This window comes from Misgurnus anguillicaudatus, chromosome 21 (genome assembly GCF_027580225.2).
Source record: "Misgurnus anguillicaudatus chromosome 21, ASM2758022v2, whole genome shotgun sequence".
In the NCBI taxonomy this organism is placed as follows: domain Eukaryota; kingdom Metazoa; phylum Chordata; class Actinopteri; order Cypriniformes; family Cobitidae; genus Misgurnus; species Misgurnus anguillicaudatus.
Window position 1 is genome coordinate 32,047,109 of NC_073357.2, and position 14,318 is coordinate 32,061,426.

Genomic DNA, 14,318 nt, shown 5'->3' on the forward strand with positions numbered 1-14,318 from the left:
ATACATCATAATGCTACTCACATCGGCAGCACTAACATAATTCATATGATCCTATTCTAGCAGTGGCTATTAATAACAACTATTGAATAGACGTCATACCATGTGGTCCTCTGGTCAGCCTGCCGAGGGTGCGATGACATGGTTTGTGGGACGTGGATGTGATGCCCGTGACCGTAGTTAGGGTGCATTCTGTGGGGATGTGGTGGGGGCCTCTCGTGTGCTCGCGTTTGGGGAGAAATAAAATCGGTTATGAAGAGAACCCAGTCAAATGTCTTAGGCTGAACTGTATTCGAATGTGTGTTCGTATGTCCATCTTTTTCATATGTAATTTGGATAGCTTGAGGGTTTAGAAAGTCATGAGATAATTTTCATCTTTGGCCAAATAAGATTGACTTGTTTGCGACACTTTCCGCTTTCGATTTTGCATCTTCATCGCTCTCACCTGTGTATAACAAAAACAAAGCTCTACCCAAAGGTAGCCCATGCAGATATACAATTATAATTTTATACCCAAATCTCTAACCATCACACCACCCAGGCCTATACAGATCAAAATATTCACCCCACGTGTTTTTTTTTAACATCACTGTGAGTGACTTACGTTGGGTGCTGCAACATTCTGCGTCTGTGAACCTCCATCCTCTGCAGTAGCTCGTGCTGGTGGAGCCGCTGGACTGGGTTTGGGCCCAGAACGGGCAGGTGGTGCTGCAGTGCCTGGTGCTCAGGAGGGAGATGCTGAGGCAAGGGTGCACTGGCACCTGGTAGATGGTGGGCAGGAAGTGAGGGTGGAGGGGCAGGTGGCGCAGAGTGGCCCGGGGCATGAGAGGGCAGCGTGGTGTGGAAGGGGAGGACGGGGTGAGGAATAATATAGTCACCCTGCGGAGGCGGCTGTTGAGGGGGAGGGGCATTGTTGTGGGAGTGAGGGCAGGAGGAGGAGGACTGGTGGTGCAAGGGGCGAGTCAGGGTGCCATCTGAAAGAAAAAGTTAGCAAGTGTCAGATTACCTAATTTACCTCTCCTTTCTGAATAATATCTGCCAATACAACATGACTGTGCCCACACAAAGAAAAGAGGACGTATAATTATTGGCAAGAACGTATAGCATATGAAAGCGTGTAACCCAATGATTATAAAACTTTAAACAAGGGCATCACTGTACTCATCCATTCCAGGCTAATGACAAATACTGGGACAGTGATCAGGTATTTTTCATTACCCTGGAATGGATGATTTTTACTGATTGCTAAGAATTTGACAGAACGGGCATGCTATGAAGGTTCAAAGAAAGAAAAAAGAATTAAAAAACAGCAAGATACATAAATATAGAGCAAAAGAAAGTAAGAATGTGCTAACAGGTGCTCCGGTGAGCTGTGAGTGGCAATTACTTCACTAAATTCGGGCCCACCAGGGAGCCCTGCCACGCTCATTTATATTCTGCACACTGCTATCGTGAGGCGAATCAGCAATTAGGGGGACTGCTGGGCACACTACCTGCAGCACTTAACACATTAAACATCAGGTGTTTCATCTAATTACCATAAAGCACAGACACCAGCATTCTCACTTACACACAAGAGAACACAATGAAATATCTTTTTCATAACAGCCTCAAGCTTGCTGTGTTACGGTTCAAATATACAGAGGATTAAATTCTGGAGGGAAATAACTTTCCCAATAATCAAATCTAGCAATAACAATCCCCAAATATTTATACAATTATTAATGAAAACAGAGGTACGGTCTTCACAATTATTGTATATGCATATGACTGACAGCAGTTGTTTAAATTATAATGTCATTATTACGTTTACAGCTATTGCATTATAATTAGACAGATTAGTTAGAAAGGGCGTACATGAGGGATGTATGAAGTGCCTGCAGGAGGAGAGCTGAGGAGGTTGGGGCTGAGGTTGGGCCACTATGGCTGAGCTGAATGAGTCGGCCACAGGTTGCTGGCTGGGTCCAGGTGCGGCCTGGGAAACGTAAGTAGGAGGCCGGGAGGCAGAGCCCGGACAGCAGGGGTCAAAGGCAGATGTGCTGTGGAACCCTGTGCTGCCAGATCCACTGCTACGAAGTGCACTGCTACTGAGATCAACCGGTAGAGTCTGTTAAGAAAAAAAATGGAGAGAGATAGAAAGTTAACATTTTTATCATTTAGTGAGCATATAACGCCATGGTCATGGGTTTGATGCCCAGAAAACAAAAAATGCATTCTTTCAGCTTTTCTAATTGGCTAAAGTTTAATATCTAATGTAAGGCGTTTATTCAGCTTATTACTAACTGTTAAGTTATAAGCTATATGAGCTAAAAACTAAATGAAGAGTTTGGTTCCAAAACGCAATAAATCCATTTTGACTAATTTTGGTAAAAGCGTGTTTTCTATACCAAGAAAGTGACAAGATGAAAACCTCTAATTTCTGTTACAAACTTTCACATAGCTTCTTTAGGTTATAAAAACATACAAAAATTCTAATCCATAATTTGATTTTCAAAGATTTATTATAAAAAAAGAATTATTTTTTCCACAAAATGCAATAAATCAATTGCAAGTTTTTTTTTACAAAATGCTATAAATCTATTGAATCAATATATAAATGTGCATTCATCTTTGCCATGCTATATTCATTTAGTTGACTAGTGGTATACACTGATTAAAAAATTATAAACATTAAATGGCATTAATTCAAAACACTTAACTTACTTTGTCATATTAATAACACTGTCATTGCTGCTGTTATACTTGGAATGTGTTAGCATGACAGAAGCTTGAGGCTGTAGTGTGAGAACAAGCAACAGCCGTAAACAACTCGCGTAAATTATTCGATTTTGATGGCTTACGTTTCTTACCCACCACAAATATTATTTAGTTTTTGTTTGTTTGTTGATTACAAAGTACAAAGTAGATGAGAAAAACTAGGATTCTGTGTGTATTCTACGCGCCGCCATTGTTGTTTACAATGAGTGGAATGGTGCGCTGTGATTTGTTGAGTGGATTTATTGCATTCTGCAGAGAAGGAGGACTGCCGTGTAATTGTATTTTGGGAAAAAAGGGAGGAAAGAAGACAGAATAACACGGTGGATATTGGATTTTGCGTAAAATTAAGAATTTACTTTTCAATACTGACCTGATACAATACTGATTTCGGCTGTAACTTTTTTTTTAATGGCATTTATCGCGTTTTGGAACCAAACTCTTCAAATATAATAGGCCAAATGTGTCAAGCTGCAAGTAATACCCTAAATAAAAAAGGTACGGATCAGGCCCATGTGAATTAATAATGATACGAACCAAAGAAACTACATGGATAAAACCCTTAAACCAAACAGTTTTCTAATGAAACCAAGGCAGTCAAGCCCAAATCTAATCCTTTACACACTTTGATGTATAAAACATGGCTGACATCACCTCATTTCACTAGCGCCTCCTGTCTGTGCATATGTAATCACAAGTGCTAAAGGCAGTTCTCATGGCACCTATCATCAAAGCCCACAGTTTTTTGCCGAATGCATTCAGCATGGAAACGACTTCCTTTTCATTCTAAATATCCGGGCAGTATTATGGGTGATCCTGTTTGGAGTTTCGCTTGTGTGCGTGTATGTGTATTAACAAAATGCCATGGCATTACAAATACTAAACTAAACCCTATATACACACACATACTCCACAGCACTTATATGAGGGTAAATAATACAATTCAGCAGCCAAGACAATTAACTCCATGTGAATTATTCAACAACACCGACAGGAAGGCATCAAACTAAACCCCCTGTGGAAATGTTTAGCTCCAGAAAAATTATTTCATTAAAGTGCTTTGGATATTCTTCTCATCGTTAAAACATGGCATGTTTTAGCATATCAAAAGGCAGATTCTTAACTTATTCTAAAATGCAAACCATTTGTGATATAAAAAAGCCAAGCAGGAGAAGAACTAAAATTATAATTTTCAAAATGAATAGGTAAAAGAGATTATACACGTATTCCCTCTTTGCCTAATAATGACAAATAATAACAAATAATGACAAAAATTATTCAGGTATAAAGGTACCTGGTCATGGTACTGGTTGCTGCTGCTTACCCCTCCGCAGGGAGCAGGCACGGCAGTGGGCCTCTCCAGAGGGCAGCTGGACTCTGGGAAGGCAAGGGAAGAAGGGACTGGGGTGGCGAGGTGATGATGGTGAAAATGGTGCGTGTGACCATGAGAGTGCTGGGCGCCGGACTGAGAGGGGCCGGACTGCTGCGTCGTCCCGCCCTGCATGCAACCCGAGTGGGTATGTGCCAGGGAAAGGTGCCCTGAAGAGGGGGCGCTGCAGGGAGAGTGCTGGGGGCAACAAGAGGGTAACCTGGGCATCGCCACACCTCCGTTCTCACCCGACAAGCTCCTCCTGCTGTCATCTGATGGACAATAACATTCAGAGTGAAAAAAGACAAAATTAACAAACTAATGCCAATGAAGACATTGTCCAGGTAACCGATTTCATTGCAAGTTGAAATGATTTACCTTCCGTGGCAGTGGTGTTGGCGGCTCTGGGTCCTGGCATTCCACTGTGGCTCTGTGCTGCCAGTGTGCTATCAGGGGCAGCAGCTGAGCAGCTACTGGAGGGACCAGGACCCTCCTGTGGCGATCCTGAGGTACAGGCATTATGAGAAGAGGAAGATGATGAGGAAGAACTGACCGGCTGTGGGTGTGTGCTGTCAGAAGTGGTTGGCACAACGGAAAGATCTGATGGTTCGACATTCACACAAACACACACAACAAATATAAAAGGTAAGACTTCTGATTATTTGCCACCGAGCCATTGCACAAACCCTTTAAGCTAAAGACCTCCCGCAGTATTAATTTAAGTGTAAAGGGATTTGTTGTAAATGTCTACAGATGTCTTTCTGGAACATCAGTATGAGTATGTGTGTATTTTCACACTCAGGCTTTTTTCACAAAGTGGCTCATGAGGATAGCTGCTCATTACCATTTCATTGTGAGTAATCCATCTGCTTTTCATATTTGCAAATTAATTTCTCATTCCATCAAAAGAAACGCAAATGCAAATGCTCTGGTCCCTCCCCAACAGACACAGACCCCCGGAGAAAAAGAAATACACTTCTTGACAGTAGATCAAAATGAAACTATGCAAATTAGTTTTTCTTTGACAAACCTAGAACTACAGAAACATATCACAGATTAATGGGACAAGAACACACAGACTGAAACTCTTTATACCAAATGGCAATTTAATTGGTTTTTATACTAGATCTCTGTAAATCTATGAAACATTTGGCTGATTCTGAGGCTTCCTGCATAACAGACAGACTTCATTAAAGGGACACTTCTTTAAAGGGACTTCATTAAAGTAAAAGTTGCAATTTTCTAGACCGATATGGCTACGGTATAATAATAATAACCAAGGACTTTGCTGCCGTACAATGGGTGCAGCAGGTACAATATTACACAGCACCTGAAAATAGTCCCCAGCTATTAAAAAGTTACCAAGAGGACTATTTTCAGGCTAATAATAAATAAGCCTATTTTCAAAAAAAGTGGAGTGTCCCTTTAAGTTCCATGCAAATAAAAACAGAATTTGGTCTGTGGCTGTTACGCAGTGAGAATGCTGTGCAGCTGCAAAGGCAATTTATGCATTAGGAAACAATATAGATTAATCATCAACCCTGCTATTAAATGCAGTCATATCTCTGATCATATCTGCTTACAAATGCAATGTTTCTACACCTGGTATTGGTCGATCGGATCACAAGTGTACAACGCTAAAGACAGGTGTAAACGGGGTGTAAAATGTTTTGTGCTTGTCCACTTTTGACCACATTCAGAGGTAATTCGAAAATACATTCGACCGGATTCCTTTTGAGGTGTAGACAATCATGTGGTCGAATGTGTTCAAGCAGCTACAAAAGCCCGCCTATTGATCTAATGCGTGATGTTACGAGAACAATGTTTTTACACCAATCCTGACTTTTAGCATGAACCCACAGTTGGTACGTTTACACGAACAACAATAATTCGATATTAAATTGATTAAGACAATACTCTGAACAAAAAACGACCATGTAACAGGGATTTTTGATTACAACAATCCAACTAAAATATTAATGGAATATTTTAGTCGATGTTATCCAAGTGCAGCGTAGTATGCAAAGTATTAGTGCGCATCAACTTAAAACCATCATTTCTCCCACTCATGTTTTAATGACTCGCCCATAGACCATCCCCTCAAATTAATCAGGACAGAAGCTGTTGAACATGGAAAAAAAGAGACAGATTAAAGCACCAGGTACGAACGCTAGTTTCACGATCATCTATTTGTGATTCGATTGACAGAAAACGCATCTTAAAAGGAAAACACCACCGTTTTTCAATATTTTATTATGTTCTTACCTCAACTTCGATGAATTAATTCATACCTATCTTTTTTCAGTTTGTGCACCTAATCTTTGTACAGCGTGTCGTGAATGTGTTAGCATTTAGCCTAGCCCCATTAATTCCTTAGGATCCAAACAGGGATGAATTTAGAAGCCACCAAACACTTCCATGTTTTCCCTATTAAAAGACTGTTACACGAGTAAGTATGGCGGCACAAAATAAAAATTTGTTTAAGCTGATAAAAATGAGAACTATATTGTATGACGGAAGAGCACTTAGTTAGCAGCACTTCGACCTCAGGCGCAGTAATATTGACGGAAGTTTGAGGGGGGGGGGGTCAGGAGTGATTGTGTTACTGCACGCCAAGGTCGAAGTGCTAAGTGATCTTCCGCCATACAATATAGTTCATATTTTTATCTGCTTAAAAAATCATTTGTTGGCTTCTAAATTCATCTCTGTTTGGATCCTAAGGAATGAATGGGTCTAGGCTAAAACACATTCACGAAGTGCTGTACAAATATTAAAGGTGCAGTGTGTAATTTTTAGAACCATCTCTTGACAGAAATGCAAAATAACATACAAATCTATATTATCAAGGGTGTATAAAGACCTTTTAAAATGAACCCTTATGTTTTTATTACCTTAGAATGAGACATTGTTTTTTTACATACCAAGGGGTCCCCTTACATGGAAGTCGCCATTTTGTGCCGCCATGTTTCTACAGAAGCCCTTAAAGGACAAACTTTTTTTACGAAGCTGTCTCAGAAGATGACATGTTTGTCTGGTGGCGGCTACCGTAGCTTCTCTATGCGTTTTAAAGGCGAGAGGTGAGCAGTTAACTGAGCCATTGGTTGCAATTCGCAACCTCACCACTAGATGCCACTAAAATTTACACACTGCACCTTTAAGTGCACGCTTTGAAAAAAGGTATGTTTTAATTTGTCTAAGTTGAGGTAAGAACATATTAAAATATTGAAAAACAGTGGTGTTTTCCTTTAATACCAGGAATAAACAGGGCCTACATTACTGAAGCCTGAACACACGTTGCAGTCCACAGCACTGAAAAACACTGACTAAATCTAACAGATTCATGTCTCCTCCCCCTCACACACAGAGACATAGCTCAGAGAAAGAGAGAATGTGGACTGCTCACACTCAGAGTTGAGTAGATTAGATCTGACATCTAATATTTCCCAAACCCACGCAGTGCTGAACTGGGTGATCTATCGTTTATTTCCTCCTCTATAGACCTGACGACCACCACACTGAAGCACAGAGTCAGGCAGACACTCATCAAATACTCATCAAACCTGCTACGTTTCAAATAATGCCTGACACATATCAAATAGTCTTTCCTCAGCAAAAGTGGACAAAAAGTGTTCTGGTTAGGCAACACAACGGTCTTGAAAGTGGTGGTTACAGCTCTTGGATGTAGAGCACTTGAAGTTAAGCAAGAGGAAAGGCCATGAACAATACAATATCCCAACAGCCTTTTAATGTTGTAAAATGAGGGGATATTGAATTCCTGTTGAGATTCTGTTTTTTCAACATTATGTCTGATCCCAAAACGAATGGATGATTATAAAGGTATGGAGAATAGACTCTAAAAAAAGATAGTTGCCGCGCCACTTCCTTTTTTATTGTAAATGAACTGAACAAAATGGCCCACGATGGCCACTGACATGTTACGAAAAAAAATCAGTTTGGAGCCAGTGCATGCGCAGAAGGAATCGGAAGTGGAGCCACGGTATCAAACTTGTGCCAGAATGCTTGCACACCCAATTCAACCACGGCCCTTCGAACGTCTCATTTAACTGGACTGCTAAGTTAAAGGAACATGCCCAGATTTTGGGAATTTAGCTTATTCACCGTATCCCCCAGATTTAGGTAAGTCCATACATACCTTTCTCATCTCTGTGCGTGCTGTAACTCTGTCTGACGCAGCCCCCGCTAGCTTAGCTTAGCACAAATACTGGAAGTGAATGGCTCCAGCTAGCAAACTGCTTCCAATAAGTCACAAAATAACGCAAACATTTTTCTATTTATGTGTTGTGATTTGTATAGTCACACCATCTACAAATAACAAGGTCATATGAGACACGGACATCTTTCCGCCCAAGAAGCAGTGCTTCGTCTTCTGAGAATATAGTTCCCAGTATGTATACTGTTAAAAGATCGCTGTGTCTCATATCACCTTGTTATTTGTACACAGTGTGACTATACAAATCACAACACATAAATAGGAAAATGTTCGCATTATTTTGTCACTTACTGGGAGCAGTATCCCAGCTGGAGCCATTCACTTCCAGTCTTTGTGCTAAGCTAAGCTAGCGGGGGCTGCGTCAGACAGAGTTACAGCACGCACGGAGATGAGAAAGGAGATGGACTTATCTAACTCTGGAGGATGCGGTGAATAAGCTAAATTCCCAAAATCTGGGCGTGTTCCTTTAAATACAACTCATTTTGTTAGTGTGAAATAACACAGAAATCGAAAATTAAGAGTTAGTTATATCTTCAATCTTCCCTTGAAGCTCAGAGAGTCTGCTTATAGAAGCTGTCAATCATAACCACACGCCCCGTTTCTATAGTATCAAATTACTAGCTAAAATTAAACTTGTCACAAAAATGAACAATTGAACATATATCAGCGTGATAACAACTACCTTATTTTATTGGAAGTGTAATTAATTTTTTTATTTTATTTTGTAATTATTATTCTTACCATCTTCATCCACTGTGAGGTCCACCACCTCTCCAGTGCTCTGCCTGAGTGGCTGAATGACTGTGGACAGGCGATGGCGGCCACGTCCCTCCTGAGCTCGGCTCTGGGAACAGCTGGGTCCCCAGTGCATCCTGCCATGACTCCCCACTGAGCGCGGCCTGCACAACAAACAGAATGCACTTCAGATCAAACTGTACATCAATCTGGCCTGGTTTCACGTAATAAGTCTGGTTGCTTTCAGCGAGTTGTAGCATTACATTAGAAGCTTAGCAGGTACTGGAATGATCAGCTGGAACAACAAGCATGTCCCATTACATTTTCTAAAACCTTTAAGCAGAATTAATCTTTAATATTTTCATTTCTATATCTGAGAATAAATTCAGATATAAAAGACAATGTTAATGAATGAAAGCTATTTTGTTTAAGAGGAGAGAAACTCAAAGTCTCTGCTTTCTGGTGTAAACAGTGTGTGGGGGGAGAAGCTTGTAGGAAAGGGGAGGGGCTTTTATTCTGCCTTTACATATACAATATATCCTGCTCTTTTGCAATTAACAAATAGGCCTCTACTTTTTAAAACCCAAATTAAGTTATATAGGTGCCATAATTTATTTTTTTATAGTTGTTTAACAATGCATTTTTGATAATCTAAATAACTCCTGGTATAAACTCCGGGTGGCAAGTTTTGGAAGCATATATGTTTAAATTAGATTAGTTACATTTAAAAATACATCAGTTGTCCATAATCCAAACAAATTATTCTGGAATTCTGCAATCAGTCTTGGAATTCTTCCCCTCTGTGAGGATCTGATTCCATAGGAGGGGCACAGCGGCCCTGGCTGCCGTAAAGCAGAATGTGACTGGGAATTGAGCTGTTCTCCAGGCTGGGATTTAAAGGTCCCAAGCCCCTGTGTCTAGAGAGTGGGGAAGCCCCCTGCCTCCCAACCTAACACTGGTGAGCCTGTTAACCACAGATTGCATCATTAAAACATCAAAACAAAATGATTACCAACAGGCATGGAGGGGGTGAGGGATTCTCCTGAGACCAAGGGAGCAACTCCTGAATAGTTTTCTTGAGAACATAATGTTGAATTCACGTTTTACTATTAAGTAACAAACTGATTTATTGATTGTGCACAAATAAAAAATTTGACTAAAGTTTTATTTTGTGACTATTTTCTTATTAAAGGACACTGAAAAAAGTCCTCTTACAGAACGTTTTAACACAGAGGACAAATACACAGGAAGCCATTACAAATTCTAGGTCACTGTAAACATATACATAATGTAGCTTCCTTAAAGGAGCAGTATGTAAGAAATTTATATCAATTAATCATAAAATGGCCCTAATATGTCACTGAACATTAAGAAACAATTTTCACTTCAAATACTTATATCACTCACAACAGTGGTCTGGCCAGGATATTGTCATTTAAAAAGTGGAGTTGCAGCCCTCAACTGATGTTTATGTTGTCATTTTGTGTATTGGCCACTAGTTGTGTGATTGGAGTCCCTGTTTTGGCCACAAGTTTTGTAATTGCAATACCAGTTTTGGCCACAATCCTACATACTGTTCCTTTAATTTCCCCTTGGGGTCAAAAACACACATTCAGTGCATACATTAAAATAAAAAAGATCATAAATGTCTGAAGTTTTAGTTTAAAGTACCGCACAGATGATTTTTTTATAGCATGTCCAAAATGGCCCTATTTTTTAAAGTGCTGTCTTTATGTGTCTTTAAATGCAAACAAGCTTTAAAATAGATCTGATTCCTGTAAATACAGTCTGGGACAATGGTATCTTTAGCCACATTAGTGCTACAACTGTGGCATGTGCTAACAAACACATTTAGAAAAGCATCCGGGGTAAAGTTAACCAGTCAGTCAATGGCTGTGGACAGGGATTGGCTAGTGTGACATCACATTAACAAGAGAATCAAAACAGCATGTCTAATGAGACTGCTCTGGTTTAATGGGGATTAAAAAGGAGGAGTGGGTGGATTTTTTCACCTTAGGGTGGTTGTGTTCACACACTCCCAACACACATTTATGTCCAAACACCTTGTAAAGGTAGATTTTGCATAATATGTACCCCTTTAAAGGGACATTTCACTTTTTTGAAAAATATACTCATTTTCCAGCTCCCCTAGAGTTAAACATTTGATTTTTACCGTTTTGGAATTCTTTCAGCTGATCTCCCGGTCTGGCGCTAGCACACAGCTTAGCACAATCCATTGAATCTGATTAGACCATTAGCATCACACTCAAAAATAACCAAAGAGTTTAGATACTTTTCCTATTTAAAACTTGACTCTTCTGCAGTTACATCGTGTACTAAGACCGACAGAAAATTAAAAGCTGTGATTTTCTAGGCAGATATGGCTAGGAACTATACTCTCAAACTGGGGTAATAATCAGTGACTTTGCTGCCGTAACATGGCTGTAGCAGGCGTAGTGATATTACCCACCCACTGCCTGAAAATAATAGCAAAGTCCTTGATTATTACGCCAGTTTGAGAGAAGAGTCAAGTTTTAAATAGGAAAAATATCAAAACTCTGTGGTTATTTTTAGTGTGATGCTAATGGTCTAATCAGATTCAATGGATTGTGCTAAGCTATGCTAAAAGTGCTAGTGCCAGACCCAGAGATCAGCTGAATGGATTCCAAAACGGTAAAAACCAAATGTTTAACTCTAGGGGAGCTGGAAAATGAGCATATTTTCAAAAAAGTGTAATGTCCCTTTAATATCGCCCAGCCCTAACCACTGATCTATATTTGTCAGAATCACAGGTAGAGACAGAGAACTCCACTGGGATCTTCCTCTAATTACCCACAAGCAGCCTTGGGATTATTTTGTAAATTACACCTGCGTGGCATTTGGAGTTTATGGCAGGGATGGGCTTTGTAAACATAGGAAGTTATAGGGAAATGCCTAGGAGAGACGGTAAGATTATTTTGGAATTTGTGGAATTTAGGTCCTTCTCCATGGTGCTTTGTTTGCCAACGTATTATTGGCATTACAGCAAGAGCATGTGATCAATGTGTTTTCCTGAAGCTGCCGTAAAGGTCAAAGCAGGGGCTCGGGGCAGAATTTGAAACCAAGACTTGACATTTTTCACAGGGCTCCATTAATGCTGGGCCGGCAATTCATCTCGGTAAAATGACAGAACAGAAGCCCATGCAGAATGAACACAGCTCCTGTGTGCTAGAAGATTGAGTCAACTTATGCTTTTCAGGACAGTGTGTTGTAATGAGATGGGGAAGATGTGAATAAGACATGCAGACCGTTTTCACAGTTGGTACTCCTAATGTACATACATGTATTTTGCAAGTATGCTTCATCGTATACGTCAATACGTCCTGTAGTAATATTTATTTACTGCAAAGCTGCATTGAAAAAAATGCTAAATTGTGAGAAACACTATAGAAATACATTTGAATAAAACCCAAACCCAATTGAAAGACTTACTACTAGCAAAGCAAGTGACCAACCATAAAGCAGAATATCATCTTAGTTTCAAGACCACTCCAACAAAAACAACAACATTTAAAGACATGAACAGAGGCATCCTAATAAAAAGCACTGTGAATATGAACCAATATAATTTCTCAAAATTATTTCCTGGACTAGCATCCCCCTTTATTATAAACAGAGAAGTAGGGCTGTGACGGTTGTCATAACCACCGCACCACCGTGGTGGTGAAGTGCGCCCTGCGGTGGTGTGCATGTCACAAACTATGAAAAATATGAAGTACAATCTCGCCCATTGAGATGTCTTCAAGTTCGTGTGAACTAGGGATGCTCCGATCAATGCCGATCTCCACTAATAATACGTTGCAGATCACTATTCTGAATCGGACAGCCGATCTTATTACAGCTATTTCACTACGGTTTTTGATCATTAAGTCCTTATCGATCTAAAATCACTGTTAGTTTGAGTCGTTTATAACATGCATTTGAAAAAGCAACACTCGTCAAACATAATTATTAAACATATTCTTTATTATCATGAAAATACCTGAAAAGGTTTGAAGAACAGCAATATAAATATATCCTTCAGCCATTTCATGGAGCTGCGTGTCATCACAGCTGCGTGTGTATTGTTCTTCGTCTACAGCGCATTTTGAGTTTCTGCACGAGAGCGCCCCCTGGCTTTTGGATGTAGCGGCATTTCACCGTAATTCATTAAGAAACATAGCAAGCATTATCGGCCGATCGATCGGAGCATCCCTAGTGTGAATGCAAATGACCAACAGACTAGTGCGCTATTTGCAAGGGAAGGCAACTGATATCAGTGACGACCCGCTGGCTTGGGGGTGAATTGGTGCGTTACCATCGCAATGGTGAAAAATGCCACCGTCACAGCCCTACAAAGAAGCTTTATATAGAAAAGCTTCATTGGTCATCTTGCTGACCTCAGTCTCCCAAAGCCCCTCCTCCAGCTAAGCAATACCCATTGCATTTTGCTGCAAGCCCGGGCACCTCGGGGAGATGGGGATGATAAAATGAGATCGCTCTCACTACACAACTCCACACTACACACCATCCACCTTCAGGAAATACTTTCAGTGGTCATGGGTGTAGCCTACAGACTGGAGGAGGAGGAGAGGAAAGGAGGAGTGAAGAGAGGAAAACACAAAGAAAAAGAGGGGTGGGGCATGTGGATGAGAATAAAATGTAAGAATACAAGAAACTCAGATGAATCCTGCTGCCCTACATGCCTTAACCAAACTGATAAAGACAAATAAAAGCAAAGTAAACCAGTGAACACATCAACTGGTTTAAAATAGTATCAGAGGGAGGAGGCAGGGTCTAGAGATGGGATGGGCCATCAACGCAAGGCATGTACTAAAAAACAACCTGCTGGCCCTCACAGAAAAAGATTGAACTTATTCTTAACACTCCTATACATAGATTTCCATATTCTCATATTTAATAAATGTTTTGGATTATGTGATATCAATTTGGTGACACAATTAAAGCATTTACTGTATTTCTCTGGCTATAGAAACATCTATCCACAGTTCCCGAATGTGCACACACACAAAAGACTCCCATTTTTCTCTGACCTTAGTCACGTGATGTTTTCCTCTCATGAGCTGTAATGTCTCTCCCTCCCCCTTCGCTGTGAAGACCAATCCAAACCACACCACAGTCCAAAGCATATACACACACTGCCTGCTGATCAGCACTCACAGTCACAAGCCCACATTCCTGCATACCCATACA

At 40.4% G+C, this 14,318-nt stretch overlaps 1 protein-coding gene across 3 annotated transcripts in view; it reads right to left on the minus strand.

Annotated features, from left to right (window-relative positions):
* Positions 1-14,318, minus strand: part of rnf111 (ring finger protein 111) — a 43,826-nt gene that overhangs the window by 6,367 nt on the left and 23,141 nt on the right. For all 3 annotated transcript variants that reach the window (XM_073858940.1, XM_073858939.1, XM_073858938.1), the window contains 6 exons: positions 9,093-9,250; positions 4,499-4,720; positions 4,046-4,392; positions 1,855-2,104; positions 601-971; positions 100-224 (listed from right to left, as the gene is read on the minus strand). In XM_073858940.1, coding sequence (XP_073715041.1) covers positions 100-224; positions 601-971; positions 1,855-2,104; positions 4,046-4,392; positions 4,499-4,720; positions 9,093-9,250 — 1,473 coding nt within the window. The remainder of the gene's footprint in view (positions 1-99; positions 225-600; positions 972-1,854; positions 2,105-4,045; positions 4,393-4,498; positions 4,721-9,092; positions 9,251-14,318) is intronic.